We start from the raw sequence: 26,721 nt of genomic DNA, 5'->3' as shown, positions 1-26,721 counted from the left end.
AATAAAGGTTTTCCGAGGAAATATGGCTTTTGAGAAGGACAGAATGAAGGAGAATGTGAGAGAGAGGGGTAAAATTTCGAAACGAATCTCTTTTGTTATTTCTTCCTCCGGCCTTTAATCTTTTGTTAGACCTAGGCTGGAATAATCGTCGGTGTTCCTTCTTCTTCTTCTTCTTCTTCTTCTTCTTGTGAGAGAGAGAGAGAGAGAGAGAGAATCACACCATTGTTCCATCTTTTGTTAGACCCAGGCTGGAATAATATTCGGTTCTTCTTGTTCTTGTTCTCGTTCTTATTGTTATGAGAGAGAGAGAGAGAGAGAGAGAGAGAGACTAAGAATCGCACCATCATCATCACTCAATAAAACGTCATAGCCTGACTCTCGCAAACCTCGCTTTCAAAATTCATCTCATGCTCTCCTGAGATCATTTGAACGCCTGTTTTCCCCCCCCCCCGCCCCCCCCCTCTCTCTCTCTCTCTCTCTCTCTCTCTCTCTCTCTCTCTCTTTACAAAGACACCCAAAGGAGCTCTCCCACTTTCTCCTAATTCTCACGTTGCATATAAGTCTAGAGCAACACTGAAGTATAGGAGAGGGAAAATTCTGAGTGAGCCTCATCTAGAACAAAGGATAAAAAAAAAAAAAAAACGTACAAACGCCCCCTACCCCCGCCCCTACACCACCACCCACCACCCTTATTTGTTCGGATAAGAAAAAGGCTGCCAAGTCAACTCAAAAAGAACAGAGCAAGAGCGTTGCGTCATTACCTTGTTCTTAGAAACAACGACACCAGCCGTTGTTGGCTCAGAGGCACCTCCAGGCCCATACGAGTCCTATATAGGCTTAAGGGTGTAATGCGTCGTATTAGCCTAGAGTTGGTTAATTGCTGCCAAGGTTTGCCCTGTTTTTACCTCGCTTGAGTGGTCTGAATTAGCCGTCAGGCCTCAAAAGGTCTAAGAGGGATGAATATTCAGTCAAAAGGTCTGAGACAGTACTTTTTATGCACACACACACGCTATATGTGTAATTCATGTTTAACTTATTGCCCTCAAAAGGTCTAAGAGACTGAATATTCAGTCAGAAGTTCTGAGACAGTAACTATTATACACACGCACGCACACGCACACACACACACACACAATATATGTATAATTCATCTCTACAGTATACGCCTGAATTTGAATATTTTTATTTAGCTTATTGGAATTATCCACGGGAATATGGTATGTGGTTTAGCTATAAGGCAAAAACATGTTCTTTTAATCCATTTTTTTTTATTTTGTCCATTTTTATGGTTTGCTAAGAGGTAATACTCTTTTCTTGGTATATAGCACATAATATCCCTAATATCTCGTCTGCTCCATTTTCCTTGCCTCTGTAAAAAAAAAAAACTGTAATCATTTTCATTGGCTATTTTCCCAGCAGCGTTTATGAAGGAAAAAAAAAGGCTAATGTAAAGCCTCTCTCTCTCTCTCTCTCTCTCTCTCTCTCTCTCTCTCTCTCTCTCTCTCTCTAGGAGGAAAATATAATGGAAAAAAAAAACGTATCCATATTCATAAGTTCATTCTGGAGTTTACATCCCTTAATTTGCGTCAAAGCCGAGGCAGAATTATGGAACCATATTTCCATATTTCTTCCCATTTTTTTCCAGTTTAATTCGCCCGCGACGTTGTCAGATTAAGCTTATGAAATGTAGTAATAACCCAATGAACAGATGAGGACGTCGTTTTTAAGCCCTTTTGGAAATTACAGGAAGTAATTATTACGTTTTGATGTTAGATATTTTACAGGTTTAAATGGAAAAGTTGAATAATTTCATTATAAATCTCTGGTTTCAATTAACCTATGTCTGTTAAATCACGAAATTCTATAATTGTTGAATTATAAGGTTTTCATATCACAACTTCTAAGGTTAAAGTACTGTTAACTGTTAATTTCATCACTATCACTTTCCAAGTAAGTAGGTCACCTTGAGAGAAAAAAAATGCAAAAAAAAAAAATAAATAAAAAAATAAAGAGGTGTTTTCTATGGCTGGAAAACAACAAACACCATTAAATAACTAAATATAAAAATACATGTACTGTATATATATTATAATATATATATATATATATATATATATATATATATATATGTATATAGATGTATATATATATATATATATATATATATATAATATATATATATATATATATATATATATATGTCTTTTCACTATAATACAGCAGTATGATATGAAGATAAAAGGCCCATAAAACACTAATTTAACGTTGCAACCATATATATTTCTAGCGCTTCCTTCTGTGCTCCTGATCACTGGTAAAATATGGACATAGGATGTCTTAAATATGTTTTTGTATATACACTCTTGTAAGACATCTTATGGCCATATTTTACCAGTGATCAGGAGCACAGATGGAAGCGCTGGAAATATATGGTTGCAACGTTAAATAGTTTTTTAAGGGCCTTTTATCTTCATTTTATATATATATATATATATATATATATATATATATATATATATATATATATATATATATATATAGACACGGCTCCACTTTACCTGCCCAGAAGTGTAGGGTTCAATGAGAAAGCAGGCAGCCCGGGTCACTCCTAGAACACACAGGAAGACATTGATGGTTGACATGAACGGACGGCTGGAAATTTGAGACCTGGAATGAGAATGGGAATGGGAATTGAGTAACAGTTGACTTTCACAGTAAGCTAGAATGAATGATGTGTTGATTTTCACAGTAAGCTGGGATGAATTACTTTATAATTCTGGAACATCACGACAGTGGAAAACTGGAACATGCTGAACAGAGAACTGGTTGATACTTTATGAAAATTGGAGACCAGGAATGGGAATGAAGAGGAATTTAAGGAATTAAGAGTTAGCTGACTCATGTAGCAAGTTGGAATGAATTACATTACAATTCTGGAATATCACGACAGTGGAAAACTGGAATATACAGAACAGAGAACTGGTTGATACTTCATGAAAACTGGAGACCAGGAATGGAAATGGAAAGGAATTGAAGAATAAAGGAGATGAATTAAATTGAATAAAAGGAGGAATGGAGGTAAATGGTGCAGCTAAGGACCGAAGAGACACTCCAAAACACCCTTCAGTAATGCCTACAGTACACTGTATAAAGTGCACTGACGTTACTCCTCCATATGGAACTGATAGCTTCATGGCTGTTGGATGAGTTGAATCGAAGCATTTTATATATTTAATTTGATTTACTCATTTACCTATTTATTTATTTATTTATTTATTTATTTTTAAAGTGGATAGCTTCTCTAATAAAGAGAGAGAGAGAGAGAGAGAGAGAGAGAGAGAGAGAGAGAGAGAGAGAGAGACTTTCGATTCCACATTAACATAAAGAGAGAGAGAGAGAGAGACTTTTGATTCAACACTAACATAAAAAGAGAGAGAAAGCAGACACTAATGAATCAATATGAGAGAGAGAGAGAGAGAGAGAGAGAGAGAGAGAGAGAGAGAGAGAGAGAGAGATTAAAACGCGGATAGAACGCGTAAGCCGAGTTCATGGAAAGGTCTCTCTCTCTCTCTCTCTCTCTGGCGCTCTTAAAAAATCAGCTTTAAAAGTTGCCTAATAAAGCAAAAGTATTGAAGGGAAGGGCTTTGGCTCTCTCTCTCTCTCTCTCTCTCTCTCTCTCTACCAATTCATTAGTCTCTACTCTGTCTGTCTGTCTGTCTGTCTCTCTCTCGTTCTTTTCATGTTAATGTTGACTCGAAAGTGCTTCTCTCTCTCTCTCTCTCTCTCTCTCTCTCTCTCTCTCTCTCTATCTCTCTCTGTACCGTTCATTAGTCTTTATTTTCTCTCTCCTCCCCTCTCTCATCTCTCTCTCTCATACGATTAGTCTTTACTCTCTCTGCCTGTCTCTGTTTAGACCGATTCATTAGTCTTATTCTCCTCTCTCGTCTCTCTCTCTCTCTCCTGTTTTATACCGGGAATTCTTAGTCTTTATTTTCTCTCTCTCCTCCCGCTCTCTCTCTCTCTCTCTGTTTAATACCGATTTCTTTAGTCTTTCCTCTCTCTCTCCTCTTCTCTCTCCTCTCTCTCTTCTCTGTATTGATTCATCAGTCTCTGCTCTCCCATTACGTTGAATTTAGTGTCTTTCTCTCTCCCTCTCTCTCACTTTCTCTCTATCTGTTACACCAATTCATTAGTACCCATTTTCTATTTCTTTTTATGTTAATTCATATCTGTTGAGTTCCTGCGTTATATCAAGGTATAAACCTTTAAAGGAGATAGCATATATCAATAATGATGTATTTGCAGTGATATAACACTCAGATGTACTTATAATTAACAAGAAACTACCACAGGTACCTCTTGTCTACTTAAGTCTTCATGTGTACCTGAATATAGCACCACATGTACTTCTTATGTATAGGTTTTCTAGAGTACTTAAATCAAGTACCAGAGGTATTTCCTAACATTTATGGCTTCTAGAGTTCTTGAATTGAGCACCAGAGGTATTTCCTAACCATTTATGGCTTCTAGAGAACTTGAGTTGAGTACCAGAGGTATTTCCTAACATTTATGGCTTCTAGAGTTCTTGAATTGAGCACCAGAGGTATTTCCTAACCATTTATGGCTTCTAGAGTATTTGAATTAAATATCACAGGTACGTCCTAACCACCTATGTCTTCTAGAGTTCTTGAATTGAGTACCACATATATTTCCTAACCATTTATGGCTTCTAGAGTACTTGAATAGAGTACCACAGATATTTCCTATCAATTTTTTTTTATCTTATAGAGTACTTAGAATAAGTATTTTTGCCCAAGAACCCAAGAAGAAGAGTAATGGTAAGTATTTCCTCCCCGTAATGGCTTCCAGAGCAGGACATATATATATATATATATATATATATATATATATATATATATATATATATATATATATATATATATATATATATATCAAACGGACTCACTCACGGCACTTCAACCGTAATTTTTTTGTTTTTGCTTTTCTCATTTCCTAGAAATTGGCGTCATTCGACGCACTTTGCGACGCATGATATATAACAGACTAGCTTCTTTAATAACCTCACCCCTTCATCAATCTCACTTCTGGCCCCACGATGGAATCTGCTGCTACGCCCCTCGCCAGTCTATCAAGTGTTTGAGAGGTACTTTCATTATACTTTCATTCCAACCTACGCAAATTGGCTTTTCTCGTGTTGGTACATCCTTATAACCGTCCGTAGTTATATATATATATATATATATAATATATATATATATATATATATATAACTACGGACGGTTTATAAGGATGTACTATATATATATATATATATATATATATATATATATATAATATATACACATATACTTTAGGGTACAATTTTCCACGGATACAACATTCATTGAATAGAATGGCTTTTTCATTGTAACCAAAAAATAATGAGAAAATATGAGGCAATTTCCAAAAAGCTGGTTAACAATGAAAAAGCCATTCTGTTCAATGAATGATATATTATATATATATATATATATATATATATTATATATATATATATATATATATATATATATATACATATATATATATATACATACATATATATATATATATATATATATATATATATATATATATATATATATATATATATTTCAGTCGAATCTATCTCGTTATCATATGAATATTGAAGACTTAATTCGGTTTGATTTTATGACATTTTATGAAATTTAGACTGTCAGGCCAAGCAGCTGTGGTACTATCGTCCATTCAGCTCTGAGGAAATTGAAAAGCTTGTCTTGGAGCGGTTGGACAGCAAGATAATAGCGAATCCAGAAAATGAAGGATTTAGAGAAAGGACCTGCAAATAGAACGAGAATATAAACGGAGGGACAGTTAAAACGAACGAAGGGGGTTAGTTGGAGCTAGGGGCCTCTACGGGCTTAAGGAAGAAACTCTGCAAATAACCTCAAGGATTGCCTACAGTGTGCCGCGTGAGAGGTGACCTATTCAACAATTAAGGGTGACATTATCCGCACGCATTCTTGACGAACAAGGACTCGACACGAACGGATTGCCATATATACATAAGTCTTTAATGTTCGTACGGTGTTATACTGAATAACTCGCGCCACTGGTCACCCTCTATTGTCACACTTTAACTCTTAATTATATCTTCCGAGTGTGACAGCCAACCCTTCCCCCGCCTCTACGGGTAACTTCTCGCGACGCCAGTATGTGGTTTGGATCAGTCAACAGTCTGTGCACCGAGCTACAAAAACATGAAAAAATAAAATAAAAACTTGAGGATGATTTAGCCCCAGTTTTCAGTTTGGTTAACTGGGATTATTATACCCATTTTGTATCGTCTTGTGAAATGTGTAATTGATAATACTGTTCAAATCGGTGATTTGCGGATCTGTAAGTATCTCAGTTTATCTTACACACACAGACACACAAACGCACACATAACCCTATACTTCCTAACAGGATTATTATATACTCTCATATCATATACTTCCAAAAACTACAGGAAGTCTTGTACAAGATTCTAAAAAAAAAGAAAAAAAATTCAAAGACTTGTCCCTGTAAATTATCAAGTATCTGTTTATCTTACACAAACACACGACACACACGCACACACAACCCTTTACTTCCTAACAGGATTATCATTATATTCCAAAAACTGCAGGAAGTCTTGTACAAGATTCTAAGAATAACAATTCAAAGACTTGTCCCTATTATGTTTATATATAATATTGCCCCACTCTCTGATATCAAAGCAAGTTGATGTAATCTCCTTATAACCTATAATATATACAACGTTCTAAGGGGTGGATATACGTTTTCAGGAGTGAATAAATATCTGGAAGAGTGAATAAACGTTTTATTTCTCACTTCCCCATAAGAGCTTTTCCTTTTTCCAATTGGCCCCAGGGCCAGAAAGCTGTTTACTGAGCCACGTGGACTGACGATCGACAGACGGCAAAATTGAATTTCTAAGCCTGATCAATACTAGCTATCTCTCTCTCTCTCTCTCTCTCTCTCTCTCTCTCTCTCTCTCTCTCGCAGTATTACTTTAAACTCCATACAACCTTTCCTTATTTACCCTATGTATACTGTTGCTCTCTCTCTCTCTCTCTCTCTCTCTCTCTTTCTCTCTCCATACAATACTACTATAAAACGCCATACAATCTTTTCTCTCTCTCTCTCTCTCTCTCTCTCTCTCTCTCTCTCTCTCTCTCTCTCGCAATATTACTTTGAACTCCATACAACCGTCTATTATTTTCCCTATATACTACTATTGATCTGTCTCTGTCTCTCTCTCTCTGCATACAATACTACTATAAAACGCCATGCAACCTTCTCTCTCTCTCTCTCTCCTTTCTTCTCTCGTCTCCTTCTCTCTCTCTCTCTCTCTCTCTCTCTCTCTCTCTCTCTCTCTCGCACACGCACACACACACACACACACACACATACAGCGCTGCCTTATACCTCCATATATCCTTTCCTTATTTTTCCTGCGTACTATTTTATTTATTCTTGTTCTGTACGCACAAATACTTACTATTTGTTTATTTGTTTGCTTAATGATTGTTTATATATCTAACTGATTTTATTCGTTCGCATTTTGATATTCGTAGGTTTGTCTTTTTTTTTTTTTTTATTAGATGGCCCGAAATGCTTATCTAAAATATAAGTTGGCAACTTTTGGAATGAAGATGACCTACATTAAAAGAAAGGTCCCAATAGTTAGTTTCACAATACTTAGATATGCTCAGATATGCAAGTTCTTGAAGCAGCTGTGAATATACTCAATTATACGCGCCAATTTAGCTGTAAATGTACTAAAATATACAAGTTATTGCAGCTGGGAGTATACTTACATATGCGATTTATTTAAGCAGTAAATATACTAAAATATACAAGTTACTGCAGCTGCGAACTTACTCACATATACGCGTCATTTAAGCAGTAAATATACTAAAATAGACAAGTTATTGCAGCTCTGTGAATATACTCAAATATACGCATCACTTTAGCAGTAAAAATACTAAAATATACAAGCTAGTTTAAGGAGTAAATATACTAAAATATACAAGTTACTGCAGTTGTGAATATACTCACCTATACGAGTTATTTAAGCAGTAAATATACTAAAATATACAAGTTATTGCAGGCTTTAAATATACTGAAATGTAGACGATATTACAGCTGTGAATATATTTAAATATACGCGTGACTGTAGCTGTTAATGCACTCAAAAATAAACTTTTCTGTAGTTATGAATATAGACAGATGCACGCGTTATTGTACCTGCAAAACATACGCAAATATACACCTTGTTGTAGAATATTCTCAAAATATAAACGTTACTGTAGTTTGAATATGGACAAATATACGCGTAGTTGTACCTGTAAAACATACACAAATATATTGAAAATATAAACGTTACTGTAGTTATGAATATGGACAAATATACGCGTTATTGTACCTGTAAAACATAACGCGAAACAATTTATGCTGAAAATATAAACGGTTAAAACTGTAGTTATGAATATTGGAAAAATATACGCGTTTTGTTACCTGTTAAACAGACCAAATATACTCCAAATATAAATGCGTTAAAACTGTTGTATGAATATGAAAAATATACGCGTAAATTGTTACCTGTAAAACATACGCAAATATACTCAAAATATATGCGTTACAGTAGTTATGAATATAGACAGATGTACGCGTTATTGTACCCGCAAAACCTGCGCAAATATACACCTTGTTGTAGAATATACTCAAATATACGCGCGTATTTGAATACAACGAGGACAAAATCTCCAGCTATCTAGTCTAGATCTAATTACTTAGATGTCACCTCGCCTCGATAACTCACCAATTCCAAAGAGTGACAGACCCCATTTGTATCATTTGGGGGTGTTGAGAGAGAGAGAGAGAGAGAGAGAGAGGCGGGAAAAGGGGCAGGGAAGGTAGGTGTTCATCTGCATAAAGTCTGTTTGAACTTTCAGGTACTGAAATACGTCTTAATTTTATTTATTTATTTTATTAAGAAGTCGAGATGAATTTTTTGGGGGGGGCAGTGCAAACGATAATGATTTATAGTGACGAGACAGTGTCATTCATGATGATGATGATGATGATGACGATGATGATAGTAGGTTTATAAACTAAGCCATAGGTCATTCTTTACGTTGTTGTATTACAGAAAAATCATATTAATGTGTTATTGATATATAAACAAATGAGTTGTCATCAAAATATGTCTTATCACTGACTAAAATTATGATTTATTTTAAAATAGTTACATGAGAGGCCGCTTGTCCTCCTTGCAACACAAAGAGAGAGAGAGAGAGAGAGAGAGAGAGAGAGAGAGAGAGAGAGAGAGAGAGAGAATATATTATACCTACTGAGATGTCTCACACTGGTGAGCGAGAGTGCAAAATGAATACAGAATACCTATGGAATAGTTCCACACCACCGTGATTTTAGAGAGAGAGAGAGAGAGAGAGAGAGAGAGAGAGAGAGAGAGAGAGAGAGAGAGAGAGAGAGAGGAGATGGATCAGATTGACAGCTGCAGGAGGGGAATGAGGGGGTCCATTTTCCCACTGACTCTGAGATATTTTGTTTTTTTAAATGCAACGTGAGTTTAATTTCCGAGTATGTCGACATATCTAAAAGAAAAAATGACAAATGATTCAATAAGGTCAAAGATTCAAAGATAATCCTTTTAAAATACTGTACAAAGAAACATAACATTTTTATTAGCAATAAAAGCAATTTCTTTTCACTGCATATATATTAAGAATTGAGACTTATTTCCGATTGAGAATATAGGCTCACTTTAAGACCTACCTTAGATTAAGAATAGAGTTTCACACAATGAAAGACTCACTTTAAATAAATCAAGAATAGAAACCCGCCTCAGATCAAGAACAGAGATTCATTACAGACTCACCCACTTTATCCCCAGAACAAGAGACTCACTATAAACCCACCTTATCCCAAGAACAATAGACTCATATCCTAAGAACAAGAGACTCACTATAAACCCACCTTATCCCAAGAACAATAGACTCATATCCAAAGAACAAGAGACTCACTATAAACCCACCTTATCCCAAGAACAATAGACTCATATCCAAAGAACAAGAGACTCACTATAAACCCACCTTATCCCAAGAACAATAGACTCATATCCTAAGAACAAGAGACTCATATCCTAAGAACAAGAGACTCACTATAAACCCAACTTACCCCCAGAACGAGACACTCACTCACCTTAGATTAAGGATGGAGAAGAAGGTGTAGAAGGCCAACATGAAGAAGAGGCAGGAGAACCCGTAGATGTGGACGGGAAAGGCCCATTGCAGCTCCTCCCGGATGCTCTGCCAGCTCTCGTCCGTCGAGGAGATCCCCAGCAGGACGCCTCCACTTCCTCCTCCTACTCCTCCCGCTCCTCCTACTCCTGCTCCTCCTACTCGCCCTCTCCCTCCTCCTCCTACTACCACCACTCCTACGACGCCTTCTTCAACGCCTTCTTCGTCGCCTCCTCCTGCAGGACCGCCCGCGCCCTTGCCCGAGCCGCCCTCGGTCACCTGGGTGCTCAAGCCGACGACGCCGCCCGCGTCATCGCTCCAGCATAGGGTGAAATTCAACGCTGTTGGGCGGGCGGGGTGGGGAGAGAGAGAGAGAGAAGATAAGTAGATAAATAATCATAACGTCATCCGTCCAGTACAGGGTATAATTCAACGCTTTTGAGTGAGAGAGAGAGAGAGAGAGAGAGAGAGAGAGAGAGACAGAGAGAGAGAGAACTGACCATCATCTCTGTCTTTTCATTCTCTACACGCAGCACAGACACGCTGAAAACAGACAGAAAGAGACGCAGACATAAGCGTCGTTCATAACAGACGAACGTCATCCGTCCAACACAGGGCGTGATAATTATTGAAGGCTTTTGTGGGAGAGAGAAAAAGCGACAGAAAAAGGACTGTGATTATTATTTCCTTTAAGAGAGACAAGCAAAAAACACACACACATACAAACAGAAAGGCGTAAGGGCATAACAAACTGTCATACACACAAACACACAATAGCAGGACGTTGTCAAAAGCGAATAAAAAAATGTAAATCAATTGTAGCAGAAAGAGAGAAATAATATCATTATCTTGTAGCACAGACAAGCAAGCAGAGAAGCACATACAGACGTGAGGACATAACAAACAATCATACACATACACACACAAACACACATATAAACAAGTCAAACGCGAGTAAAAAAAAAATCAAATAATATGAAGTCTACTCTCACTCCCTCTTCCTACCCTTCGAGCAATTTCCGGAGAAAGGTGGATACGTTTCCATGGCTCACCTGCTCGCTTCTAGGAACGACAATAAAAAAATACGAATAAATAAAAAAAAAAAAGGTGAGATCATATAATTAACCTTAAGGCGGAGATAAAAATAGAGACAACACACACACACACACACATCACACACATATCTACTAAAATGAGCCCATAAAAACGCCAAAAAATAGAAAGTAAGTACTAATTTTCAGAGACTGTCGTGTCTCTCTTCAGGTAGGTCTCTGAAATATAGTACTTACTTTCTATATTTTTTGGGCGTTTTTGTGGTCTCCTTTTATTAGATGGAATATTCTGTTGTAAAAGAACATTTTTACCAGTCATATATATATATATATATATATATATATATATAGATAATCTATATAATATATATATATAGTATATATATATATATATAGTATATATATATATTTATATATATCTATATAGATATATATATATCTATATACTATAGGATATATATAGTATATATATATAGTATATATATATCTAAATAATATATATAAGTATTATTATATTATATTAATTTATATATAATTATATATATAAAATAAATCCATATCTAGATATATATATACCTATATATATAGATTATAATTAAATATATATATCTATACTATATATATATTATATATATCTATCATATATATATATATATATTATATATCTATATATATATATATAATAATATATTTTTTTTTTATTCCATTATATAATCTATATCTATATATATAGATATATTATAATATAAAGGATATATATATATATATTATATATATATATATATATATAATATATATATCATTAAAGGATTAACAGGTGGACAGATATATATATATATATTACATATATAATATATAATATATATTAATATATATATTATATAAATAGAATATATATATTATAATATATGTATATATGATAACTTGATCACGAAGTATATAAAACGTGATGCTATGTATAAATAAAGGTTTTTTTGTCACAAAGGAAAAAATGAAAAAGCGAGATAGCCAAGTACTTTCGGTCCTGTTCGGACTTTACTGAGGCAAACTGATTTTACAGAGAACAACATAGTCAAAAGAAAGCTTAATATACAAACTGACACTACAAGATTAGCAAGCAATAAGGGCGATTTTCACTCTACAGAAAGGAGGAGCCGCCTGAGGGTAGTCACACCTTGAAGGATACACGCAGTAAAGTGATTCTCCCAGAAAACAGTACATTTTGAAAAAACACGGGAGCATATACAATTTAATATCATGAATTTTTACACAAATTTTCCCCCCAAAAATTATTATTAATGAAAAGACGAAAGAAAATATAAATATATATATATTGAGCAAGAGAAAGAGGGAGAGAAAATATCGAACCAGAGAGAGAGATAGAGAGAGAGAGAGAGAGGAGAGAGAGAGAGAGAGAGAGAGAGAGAGAGAGAGAGAGAGAGAGAGAGAGAAATAATAACTATATACATGTGGGACTAATTTATTTAGTTGTTCATTTATTTTAAGGTCCTTCCGAAACATAATAACCATATATGGGTCAACTGGGTACATTCCCAGACTAAGATTTAGGTTGTTTTTATTAGTGATTTGTATAATTGCCGATTCCAGTAAATTTCTTGAAACATAATCATTAGATCTAGCAATTACCGAGGTATCACCCCAATTAATACAATGAGATTTTTCACTCAGATGGATAAACAGTGCACTTGAAGTCTGGGCTGTTCTAACTGACTACATATGCTGCTTGATACGTACACATAAATTTTTACTTGACTGACCAACGTAAAACGATAGGCAATCCTTACAAGGAATTTTGTAAATGATGTTGTTATTTGTTACGGGACTATTCTTATTTAGCATATCTTTAATGGTATTGTTATAAGAGAACACTACATTAACATTAAACGATTTAAATATTGATTTTATGGTTTCAAATCCACGAAAATAAGGTAAGCTAAGTACATTTTTAGGCATTTCTTTTTCATTAATAGCAACACTATAAAACTTTTTGAGCTTTTTGATAACATAAATCAGTTAAATGAGGTGGGTAGCAGGGATCGTTTCCTATCTTTTTTATGTATTCTATTTCTTGGTCCAGATATTGTGGACTCGTGATACGCAAAGCGGGTAGGAACATAGAAGAAAAAATTGAAATTTTAATATTAAGATGGTGGCCAGAATAAAAATGTACATATGTTAAATTATTTGTGGGTTTTCTATAAATACTGAATTTGCATTGGAAAGATTCTCTATGTATTAATCTAGGAAAGGGATGACATTGTTATTTTCAATTTCAACAGTGAATTTTATGGATGGCACTAAATTATTCAATTTAGACAGTAAATCATTTACATCGATACCACCAGATAAGACTACCAAGATATCATCGACATATCGGTACCATTTTAAGGGGATAAGTGTGATATTCGGGAGGTGTTGTCTCTCAAAAAATTCCATTTATAAGTTTGAAAGGAGAGGTGATAAAGGGTTACCCATGGCTATACCAAATATTTGTTGGTAATATTCTCCATTAAAAATAAATCTGCAATCACAAATACATAACTTAATTAAGGAAATTATGTGACTAACGGACATAGGCAATTCATGCAGTACAAGTTCATTACTTAAATATTCTAGCACAGAGTCAATAGAGACTTTTGTAAACAAAGAACATTCATCAAAACTGACAAAAATATCGCTAGGGTTTAGTAAAATGTTATTTAATTTTTCCACAAGATCAAGAGAATTCCGGATGTGTGAATTAGATACAGTTCCTAGTAGCGGGGATAACAGTTTAGTAAGATATTTAGATAGTTTATAAGCAATTGATCCTACAGTACTAATAATTGGGCGCATAGGTTTGTTTTCCTTAATTTTTGACTAGGCCATATAAATAAGGTAATGAGGGACACTTTACAGTTAACTTACACAAAAGTTCTTTTTTATCTTTAAGAATTTGTTTGATATTGATATTAAAGTGTTTTATTACTTGGTCCAACGGGTTTTTTGCGAGTTTTTTGTAAGTTATTTCATCCTCTAGTAAAGTATGCATGCGTGATATGTAGTCAGTTTTGTCAAGAACCACTAAACTATTGGATTTATCAGCCTTGGTAATGTGTAAGCTATTATCATTCTTCAATTCTTTTAAACTTTTTCTGTAGCGAGCGGTGAAGTTATTTTCATGATAGGCATGCGTATCACGCATGCATACTTTACTAGAGGATGAAATAACTTACAAAAATTGTATATGCTCCCGTGTTTTTTTCAAAATGTACTGTTTTCTGGGAGAATCACTTGTTTACTGAGTGTATCCTTCAAGGTGTGGCTACCCTCAGGCGGCTCCTCCTTTCTGTAGAGTGAAAATCGCCCTTATTGCTTGCTAATCTTGTAGTGTCAGTTTGTATATTAAGCCTTCTTTTGACTATGTTGTTCTCTGTAAAATCAGTTTGCCTCAGTAAAGGGTCCGAACAGGACCGAAAGTACTCGGCTATCTCGCTTTTTTCATTTTTTCCTTCGTGGCAAAAAAACCTTTATATATATAATACTATATATATATATATATATATATATATATATATATATATATATAATATATATATATATATATATATATATATATATATACGTATATATACAACGCCATGTTGGGAGGACGAATTTAATAACAGCGTCTCAACTGACATATGAGAAGCCCATGGTTGTTCAGTTCTCTGGCCATATTGCTGCTGCATTGTTGTTTTTCTGGTTCAAGTAGTTTTTTTTGTTTTTCTGGTTTAAATGGCTGTTGTACTGATGTTTTTCTGGTTTGAAAAGTTGTTGTGCTGTTGCTTTTCAGGTTAGAATAATTGTTGTATTGTTTTTCTGGTTTAGGGTATGTTTTGGTTTAAATTGTTATTTTTGTTGTGGGTTAGCTGGTTTAAATAGTTTTTTTGGGGTTTATATCCTCGTAAAATCTCTCTCTGTCTCTCTCTCTCACACCACTTAGGACGATCACATCTGATAATCTTTCGTCCTACTATGATTCCTGGTAAAAATTCTCTCTCTCTCTCTCTTAAGACGAGTACCAAACTCCCTGACATTCTATTACAAAGGTAAGCATATTACGTTTTTATATATGGGCCTTCATTAATTTAACGGCCTTAGCTTAGGCGTTTTATAGGCCTCCCCTATAAGAGGTTATTAAGTACTCAGGGAAATGGCGGCTTCTCTTACCTTGTAAACTAATTTTTTTTCTTTCACTTTTTGAGTTTTGTATACAGCTTTTTTAATAATGATAATAATAATAATAATTTACTTTTCTTTCACTTTTTGAGTTTTTTATATTGCTTTTTAAATAAAAAAAAATAATTTATTTATCTTTCACTTTTTGAGTTTTTTATATTGCTTTTTAAATAAAAATAATAATATAATTATTTTTCTTTCACTCTTTGAGTGTTTTATATTTGTTTTTAGTAATAGTATAATAATAATAATAATAATAATAATAATAATAATAACTAATAATAATAAATATAACAAAAATAATAATGAAGAATTTTAATGATAGTGGAGGCTTTAATATTGATAATAGATTTATATATAACACACACACACACACACACACACACACACACACACACACACACACACATTATATATATATATATATTATATATATCATATATATTTTTATATATATCTGTGTGTGTAGGTGTTTATATGTATATATATACATTAATTAATTAATTACACTTATCAAACTCACCAATTAATTAATTTGTTATTTTTTTATTTAACTAACTATATAACTTAATTGATTAATTAATCAATTAGAATGAACAAACTAACCAATTCATTGATTTAATTATTTAGCTAGCTAAATAACTAACTTGATTAATTAAAAGCTGGCTAAATAACTAACTTGATTAATTAAATGAATTATTTAAATTAATTATTTAACTATCTAAATTAATCAATAAATTTAAAGCAACAAGCATAAAATTTCTTAATTTATTTAATTAATTAATAAATTAATCATTTAGCTAACTAACTGCCTAAACAACTAACTTAATTTATCAATGATTAATACAATTAACAAACTAGTTAATTGATTAATTATTTATTTAATTATTCATCTATTTCTTTATTAAATAATTGATTTCCTCATTTCAACACCAACTAACCTGATTTATTAATTAATTAATTTAAATTAACAAACTAACTAATCGATTCATTATTTTCTTAGTTTTATCAATTAATTAATTTAAATGAACAAACTAACTATCTTTTTTAGTTATTCATCTATTTCTATATTAAATAATTAATTTCTCCTCCTCACCTTGGTCACATGCCGTGCTGTTTTCCATGACCCAGGGAGGTCAATCAGAGGTCAACATCACTCCAGCGTCGGTCTGGCCCTCATCGTCTGTCAAAATATAAAAAAAACAGATAAATAGATAATTCGGATATTGGTCGTTGTTTGAACAATAAACTGCAAAGATAAAAAGTAAGTTTTTTTCAATAAATCGTGCAAAAAATTGGGATAGAGTTTAAAATATTTAGTATTTTTTTCATTGATGTTCTTTAGAGCTAGAATGTAAAATTTCAATTTTGCTTTCAGATGTAAACAATTTTATTCTCTATTTTCGTGCTAAAAATATACCTTCAATGATATTGACATTTTTATTTATTCTATTTTATTTTATTTTTTATGTATTTATTTTATTTATTTATTTATTTATTTATTTTGCTTTGCCAATCAAAATATCGAAAAGTTCATATCTGCATACACACGATCATACACCTTCATACACATCCACACAAATTTTCATACTAAAATACACTTAGAAATTTGGAATATATTTATTTTCATTTTTGCTTTCCAATCAATATGGAAAAGTTTTCATATCTTCATACATACGAGCATACACCTTCATACACATGTACACAAATTTTCAGACGAAGAATACACCTACAATGTTGGAGTATATATTTTTGTTTATTTTCCTCTTCCATCCAATAACACATGCTTTCACACACACGATCATACACTTACAATACACTCAAACACAAATCTTCATACTAAAAATACACCCAGGAATTCTGGAATATTTTATTTTATTATTTTATTTTATTTATTTATTCAATTACTTATTTATTTATTTATTTATTTTGCTTTCCCAGTCGTTATTGATAAGCACTATCTTTCATGAACACGATCATACACCTTCATACACAAATGGCTTTTGCAAGCAAGTGTGCTTTTGCAAGCAATTAGAGCCTCAGAAGGTCAAGTGATGATACAATGCATTGCTACACTACTAAACCAATGCTCCTTATATTTTTTTAAGATTCACTTACATTTTTAACTATTTATTAACTAATTTATTTAATTTTTTCTTTTCCAATGAGTGATACACACTCTCTCTGTATTTCCTGTTACGTTCTGTCAATTCTTTCAAATGAACACCATTATATACTTTGGTGGACTTGACTTACAAGTTAATAATAATAATATGAGACAATGACCCCAGTGGTGGGCTTGTTCCATATGAATATGGGTTCATCTTCTGAATAATAATAATAATAATAATAATAATAATAATAATAATAATAATAATAATACAAAATCAGACGAACGCCTACGAAACATCTACTATATGCTACACCCAACATCGAACGCAACTCAGCAGCCGGAGCGAAATGTTTGCGTTATCAGTCACCTTATTGTCGAGAGTCTCATCTACTTTAGGGTGAAAAAACAAGTGCCACTGACTTGGCACTGTTATTGGTGCCGATTCCGCAACGCCACTTTAAAGGGCATAGTGGAATTTGTTGAGTATACCGACATACATATATAAATATTATATATATATATATATATTATATATATATATATATATATATCGTTTAATTCTTTAAATATTTTCTTCATTTAGATTCATTTGCCTTTGTTTATCTTTTTTTTTGGGGTTTGGGGGACGTGATTGTAGTACGGGAAATTGTCAATAGATGTCGCCAGCTCTGTAATGAATGGGAGATATTAGGGATTCATAGTTTTTATTTTCATTGTATTCTTGCTCTTATGTATAGATGTATAGGTAGAGAGATAGAAAGATAGCGAGATAAATAGATATGTAGATAAGTAAACAGAGAAAAATAATTTTTATTATAAAGATGAAACCCATAAGATGGAAGCCCTTTTAAAAATTGAACCCAGTTTCAAAACGAAATCCCGAAGGCCAGATAACCCTTGTTGCACTGTTTTCCATTCACTGCACAGGTAGAGACATCTGTTGGCGGTTTCTCTTACCAATTCTGGCACTTAGAAAAAACAGTGCAATAAGGGTTATCTGGCCTACGGGATTTCGTTTTGAAACTGGGTTCAATTTTTAAAAGGGTTTCCATCTTATGGGTTTCATCTTTATAATAAAAATTCTTTTTCATACGGGATTAAATTTTAAAAGTGTTTTGATGTTAAAAGGGTTATATTTTGAAGAAGGAATATATACATTTTGAAAGGGTTTCATTGTTGAAAGGGTTGCCTTTTTAGTTTCATTTTTAAAAGGGTTTCAGTCTTAAGTGTTTCATTTTTAAAAGGGTTTAAGTTTTAAGTTTTACATTTTCAAATGGGTTGCAGGTTTAAAAGGGTTTCATTTACAAAAGGTTTAAATGTTTTAGTGTCATAATTTTAATAGTGTTATATACATTTTACAAGGGTTTCGTTTTTAGTTTGATTTTTAAAAGGGTTTTATATTTAGCTTCATTTCTATAAGGGTTTCAATTTTAGCTACAGTTTTAGTAGGGTTACCTTTTTAGTGACATATTTAAAAGGGTTTCACTTTAAAATGGTTACATCCTAAAAAAACTTCGTTTTTAAAAAGGTTCCGTTATTAAAGGGTTTCATTTTTAGAAGGGCTTCATTTTCAACAGTGTTTTATTTTCAAAATGGATTGCTCTTCAAAAAAAGGGGTTACGTTTTAAAAGAAATAACTTGCTTTTTAAAATGAATTTTATTTTTCCGTGCCCCTCTGTCCATTCAAAAGTACTACCACTTCGACACGTACTTGCTTTTCGAGAATGATCTCGTACATCTGAATCTATTCCTACTTTGGACACGTTTATTCAATTGACTGTAAGAAAAAAAAAAAAGTCCTTCTTGCTATATGTATCTGTTCCACATTCTTCATTGTTCACCCCTTCATTCGCTCTTCATTTATTTGCGTTCGAGCCCACACCCCAATCGCTCGTCCATGACTGTAGCGATCGTTCACAGTAAATTAAAGTTGGGGTTTACCTCTCTCTCTCTCTCTCTCTCTCTCTCTCCCTCTCTCTCTCTCACTCTCTCTCGTTTTAATCTCTACATCTTTCTCCTTATATCTACCCAGTCTACATTGTACATCTACTTAAATAGAGTTAAGATATGTTGTATATATGTGTATACCATGTATATACATACATATATCATATACATATATAAATATATATATATATATATATATATATATATATATATATATATCTATATATAGATATATAGCAACAAAAATAATTTCCAATTTCCAAGTCTAATTACCAGAAGCTTTTAATTTTAAACGTAACGTCTCCCAACCAATTCATGACATCATTTTTGAAGAAGAAGAAGAAGAAGAAGAAGAAGAAGATGATGAAGAAGAAGAAGAAGAAGAAGAGTGGTTCTAATTAGCAAACATAGATGGCGTCATGTTCGCCTCGTGAACATTTTGATTCCTTGTTTTCCATCACTTCCTTTCTCCAGTTCCTTTCCAGGCGTCCTCCTTTCCAGAGACGGAAAAGGAGGAGGTATGAATTGGGGAACGGAGTCTGCTTAGGTAGGAGAGAGAGAGAGAGAGAGAGAGAGAGAGAGAGAGAGAGAGAGAGAGAGAGATGCTCTGCTCTAAAATTAGTTTCCTCGATCAATTTGAAGTATAAAAGTCAAGGAAATTTACTCAAGTGTGTCAGATTTTGATGTCGTGTGCATTGGTGGTGTATATAGATTTATACATACACACACCGGGTGTATATGTATATATCTAGGAGAGAGATATGTAACAGAAAGGCTGTTTTGTGTCACAGGGACGGTATTCTATACGAAGATGCTTTGGGAAAGGCTATTATTATGGAATTTAATATATATATATATATATATATATATATATATATATATGTATATATATTAAAAAATTTGTATATATATATATATATATATATTATATATATATATCTACATATATATATATCTAGTATAGATATATGTATACAAATTTTAATATATATATATATATAGATATATATATATAATATATATATATTTATATATCTATATATATATTAAATTCCATAATACAGGGACGGTATTCTATACGAAGATGCTTTGGGAAAGGCTATTATTATGGAATTTAATATATATATATATATATATATATATATTAAAATTTGTATATATATATATATATATATATATATATATATATATATATATATATATGTATGATATGTATATATGTAATACAATTTTATATATAGATATATATATATATATATATATATTTATATATATATTAAATTCATAATAACAGCCTTTTCCCAAAGCATCTTCGTATAGAATACCGTCCCCTGTGACACAAAACAGCCTTTCTGTTAGATATCTCTCTCCTAGATAAAACAAGGCGCGACCCGCCCTCCTACTTACTCGGGGACGCGTGCGAGATTCCCCCCCCCCCACGGAAAAGTTAAATGAAAAAAAAAAAACGTGCTAAAATCTACGCTTAAATAGAGCCTTGTTTCACTAAAGAAACAATACACCAAGAAATGATTAAATATATATATAAACTCATATTTCACTTTGCTAGATCATGCGAAATTATACAGATTTACTTTTTAATTATTAAAGACACTTTTAAATGTTTTTTCGAGCGAGCTGAAACCCACCGGCGACCTCTGGCAACTCACCCCACACCCATTATTATTGCCAAGCTTACTCAGACAGGGAGTGTGGCGGGGGGGTGGGGGGGGGGGGGGGGGGGGAGAAGCGGGGAATTCTCCCTAGCATATGCTTGGAGCTGCATCCTCGAGGACACTGTATAGTACAGTATGGAGCCAGTAAAATGACATTGTTGACGTTGTTATGTATATATATTGCGTCATTGACAGAGCTAGGAATCTCTCTCTCTCTCTCTCTCTCTCTCTCTCTCTCTCTCTCGCTCCTCTCTCTCTCTCTCTTTCCCTATCTATCAGCAATTATATATATAATATATATATAATATATATAAATATATATATATATATAAGCAAAAAAAAAATAATTTCCAGTTTCCCAAGTCTAATTACCAGAAGCTTTTAAACGTAACGTCTCCCCCAACCAATTCATGACAGCATTTTTTGAAGAAGAAGAAGAAGAAGAAGAAGAGAAGAAGAAGAAGAAGAAGAGAAGAAGAAGAGTGGTTCTAATTAGCAAACATAGATGGCGTCATGTTCGCCTCGTGAATTTGAACATTTTGCCATTCCTTGTTTTCCTTCAATTCCTTTCTCCAGTTCCTTTCCAGGCGTCCTCCTTTCCAGAGACGGAAAGGAGGAGGAGGTATGAATGGGGAACGGAGTCTGCTTAGGTATGAGAGAGAGAGAGAGAGATGCTCTGCTCTAAAATTAGTTTCCTCGATCAACTTTTGAAGTATAAAGTCAAGTAAATTTATTCAAGTTTGTCAGAATTTGATGTTTGTGTGCATTGGTGGTGTATAGCTTTTATACACATACACACACCGGGTGTATATGTATGTATCTAGGAGAGATATATCTAACAGAAACGCTGTTTTGTGTCACAGGGACGGTATTCTATGTGAAGATTTGCTTTGGGAAAAGGCTCGTTATTATGGAATTTAATATTTTTATTTATATATATATATGATATATATATATATTAAAAGATAGTATATATATACATATTATATATATAGTCTACATAATATATATGTATATATATGATATATATATATATATATATATATATGTATATATATATACTATATATATAATTTTATATATAGTATATATATATATATATATATATCTCTATGATATATATATATATATATACTATATATATGTAAATTCCATAATAATAGCCTTTCCCCAAAGCATCTTCGTATAGAATACCGTCCCCTGTGACACAAAACAGCCTTTCTGTTAGATATCTCTCTCCTAGATAAAACAAGGCGCGACCCGCCCTCTTACTTACTCGGGGACGCGTGCGAGATTTTGCCCCCCACGGAAAAGTTAAATTTAAAAAAACCGTGCTAAAATCTACGGTTAAATAGAGCCTTGTTTCACTAACGAAACGTAATACACCAAGAAATAATTAAATATATAAATAAACTCATATTTCACTTTGCTAGATCATGCGAATTTATACAGATTTATTTTTCTAATTATTAAAGAACACTTTTAAATGTTTTTTTCGAGCGAGCTGAAACCCACCGGCGACCTCTGGCAACTCACCACACCCATTATTATTGCCAAGCTAACTCAGACAGGGAGTGTGGGGAGGGGAAAAAAAGCGGGGAATTCTCCCTAGCATATGCTTGGAGCTGCATCCTCGAGGACACCGTATAGTACAGTATGGAGCCAGCAAAATGACGTTGTTGACGTTGTTATGTATATATATTTGCGTCATTGACAGAGCTAGGAATCTCTCTCTCTCTCTCTCTCTCTCTCTCTCTCTCTCTCTCTCTCTCTCTCTCCCTATCAGCAATTAGCGAGCAGGGACAGAAAAAATCAAAGATGGAGAAGAAAGTAATCGCTCTCTCAACCCAATTTCGAAGGGAATAATTATCTATGTTTCTTTCCCCCAACCAGAGTAAACTGTTGCCGAAGACTATGATTCAGAGAGAGAGAGAGAGAGAGAGAGAGAGAGAGAGAGAGAGAGAATGTTCATACACGTACGTACGCTCTCTCACTCTTTCCGAGGACATCTTTAAAGACCTCTTCTCCCTAAAGATCTCGGTTTATGTCCTCCAGGCGTTTTGTTACGATGTTTAAACAGTGTTAACATCCGCGGGGGGTGGGGAGGGGGCATGGCTAGGGCTCTTGCACGCGCGCAGACGCACGCATACACATACACACGCATACACATACGCACACACACTGTACACACAGCTGCAAGCACTGTTAACATTAGACGTATGCGCTGCACATAGGCCTAACAGTTTAGCGTGGAGTGCATGACGAGAACTGGAGCCAGAGAGAAAGATAGAGAGAGAGAGAGAGAGAGAGAGAGAGAGAGAGAGAGAGAGAGAGAGAGAGAGAGAGAGAGAGAAGGGGGAGTTGGGTGGGGTAGGGGGAACTTGTAATTGATATTTTATAGATTAATGTCTATCTATAATCTTGAAGTGGTTAATTTAAAAGTCATCGTGAAGTGGAAAATCATTGTAAAGTCGAAATTCATTGTAAAATCGAAAATCGTCGCCAAGTGCAAAGCCATTTGCAATGATTTATGGGAAACTGGTTTTATTCTGTCTCTCCCTTATCTCCCCTTCGGAGGAAAATCAGAGACAAAATGATTTGTATTTCCTTGACTCCCCTTCGAAAGAGCCTCCAAAAAAAAAAAAAAAAAAAAAAAAAAAAAAAAGGGGGAGAAAGTAAAGGAAAAGTGGCATTTCTCTCTCTCTCTCTCTCTCTCTCTCTCTCTCTCTCTCTCTCTCTCTCTCTCTCTCTCTCTCTCTCTCTCTCTCTCTCTCTCTCTCTCTCTCTCTCTCTGAGAAAGTGTTGACGATATCTATTTTCAACCTTTTGCAAAAAAAAAGAGGTTATTTATTTATTAATAATTGAAGCTACATTTCAATTCATGCACAGCAAAATCACCTCCTCTCTCTCTCTCTCTCTCTCTCTCTCTCTCTCTCTCTCTCTCTCTCTCTCTCTCTCTCTCCTTTTATTATTTATTGATATTTAAAGTCCTTTTATTATTTATTGATATTTAAAGTTACATTTCGGTTTATGAATAGCAAAACCACCTTTTCTCTCTCTCTCTCTCTCTCTCTCTCTCTCTCTCTGTTTGTGAGTGTATATCTGTGTATTTAAACCTGCAAAATCCTTTCATCCACGCCCACCTCGAAGGACAGAGGACTTCTTTCTCGCTCGTCCTCGAAAAAGCCCCAAGTTGCAACTCCGGATGGCCGCCTGTGATTTGATTTCTACCTTTTAATCTGTCCCTCGTCTCCACTTACACAGAGAAGGGAGGGTGGATGGGTGGAGATGGGGGGGGATTGGGGTGGGGTGGGGAAGTAAGCATCCTATATCTCTCTTCTTCTTTCCATTTGTTGTTTATATATTCCTTTTTGTCCCTCATCTTCATTCTCTTTTTTTTGTTTGAGATATCGGGATTAATGGGTAGATTGGTATGGGTGGGAATAAAGTATGCTTTTGTTTATTCATATTTATAAAACAAACCAATAATTTTTTTATTTCGTGTTTCCTCTTTTATTAAATCGCTATTTCCTCTTTATTGCTTAAGTAATATTATTATAATTTTTTTTTTTTTTTGCGCTATCACAGTCCTCCAATTCGACTGGGTGGCATTTATAGTGTGGGGTTCCGGGTTGCATCCTGCCTCCTTAGGAGTCCATCATTTTTCTTACTATATGCGCTGTTTCTAGGATCACACTCTTCTGCATGAGTCCTGGAGCTACTTCAGCCTCTAGTTTTTCTAGATTCCTTTTCAGGGATCTTGGGATCGTGCCTAGTGCTCCTATGATATTGGGTACGATTTCCACTGGCATATCCCATATCCTTCTTATTTCTTTTATTTCAGATCTTGATACTTATCCATTTTTTTCTTTTTTTCTCTCTTTCTCTTCACTCTGGTGTCCCATGGCATTGCGACATCAATGAGTGATACTTTCTTCTTGACTTTGTCAATCAATGTCACGTCTGGTCTATTTCCACGTATCACCCTATCCGTTCTGATACCATAGTCCCAGAGGATCTTTGCCTGATCGTTTTCTATCACTCCCTCAGGTTGGTGCTCGTACCACTTATTACTGCAAGGTAGCTGATGTTTCTTGCACAGGCTCCAGTGGAGGGCTTTTGCCACTGAATCATGCCTCTTTTTGTACTGGTTCTGTGCAATTGCTGGGCATTCGCTTGCTATGTGGTTTATGGTTTCATTTTTCGTATTGCACTTCCTACATATGGGAGAGATTGTTATTTCCGTCTATCGTTCTTTGAACATATCTGGTTCTTAGGGCCTGATCTTGTGCCGCTGTTATCATTCCTTCAGTTTCCTTCTTTAGCTCTCCCCTCTGTAGCCATTGCCATGTGTCATCGCTGGCTAGTTCTTTAGTCTGTCTCATGTATTGTTCCGTCCGCATTGGTTTGTTGTGCCAGTCCTCTGTTCTGGTCTATCATTCTCCTGTCTCTGTATATTTCTGGGTCTTCGTCTACTTTTCTTAGTCCTTCTTCCCATGCACTCTTTAGCCACTCGTCTTCACTGGTTTTCAGATATTACCTCAGTGCTCTGTTCTCGATGTGAAACGCAGTCCTCTATGCTTAGTAGTCCTCTCCCTCCTTCCTTTCGTGTTATTGTATAGTCCTGTCCGTATTTGCTCTTGGGTGTAGTGCTTTGTGTATTGTCATATGTTCCTCGTTTTCTGATCTCTGCTGCAGAGTTCGCCTTCGTCCATTTCCACTCTTCCTGCGCTGTATCTGATTACTTGGCACTGCCCATGTGTATGGCTTTTATCATATTTCCGGCGTTGAGTTTTGACTTGATATCGCCTTGAGTCTCTGCATATATTCTTTCCTGATCGTGTCCTTCATCTCTTGGTGTTTATTATTATTATTATTATTATTATTATTATTATTATTCAGAAGATGAACACTATTCATATCGAAAAAAGCCCTAGAGACGACTGGTTACATATCATTTGACCACTACTACCCAACTTCCTTATCCCCTTCCTTTGGGGAGGAGTTGGGGGGGGGTGGGTGGGTAGGGGTAGAGTGGGGAAGGGGAAGGGGTGTTATTGTTGACGCAAGTAACCATGACAACTGCGCAAACAGCCATAGGGTGTCTGAGAAGTATCTTGCGAACCTATTATGTCATAGGAATCCGCGCCAAGCCAATAACTTTGGACTCTGTTATCTGAGGCCGGAGACAGTATGGGAAACACGTCGTCAATTTATCTCTCTCTCTCTCTCTCTCTCTCTCTCTCTCTCTCTCTCTCTATCAATGCAGCCTCAGTGTAAGATCCTTTCTGGGAAAAGATGGACTCCGACAGACGGGGGCTCCTTTGCAATATTCCTTTTCACGTTTTCTCTTCAAAGAGAGATATGCGATCTCTCTCTCTCTC

At 34.4% G+C, this 26,721-nt stretch overlaps 1 protein-coding gene across 2 annotated transcripts in view; it reads right to left on the bottom strand.

The window, feature by feature from the left end:
* The window catches only part of LOC135227053 (uncharacterized), a 102,802-nt gene that overhangs the window by 21,235 nt on the left and 54,846 nt on the right, over positions 1 to 26,721 (bottom strand). For both annotated transcript variants that reach the window (XM_064266866.1, XM_064266874.1), the window contains exons 2-4: positions 16,701 to 16,787; positions 10,294 to 10,672; positions 2,559 to 2,667 (exon numbers count right to left, since the gene is read on the bottom strand). In XM_064266866.1, coding sequence (XP_064122936.1) covers positions 2,559 to 2,667; positions 10,294 to 10,672; positions 16,701 to 16,728 — 516 coding nt within the window. In that variant the 5' untranslated portion in view covers positions 16,729 to 16,787. The remainder of the gene's footprint in view (positions 1 to 2,558; positions 2,668 to 10,293; positions 10,673 to 16,700; positions 16,788 to 26,721) is intronic.

The sequence above is a fragment of the Macrobrachium nipponense genome, chromosome 20 (genome assembly GCF_015104395.2).
Source record: "Macrobrachium nipponense isolate FS-2020 chromosome 20, ASM1510439v2, whole genome shotgun sequence".
Lineage (NCBI taxonomy): Eukaryota > Metazoa > Arthropoda > Malacostraca > Decapoda > Palaemonidae > Macrobrachium > Macrobrachium nipponense.
The sequence above is the reverse complement of the archived record's forward strand: the minus strand, read 5'-3'. Positions and strand labels throughout refer to the sequence as shown.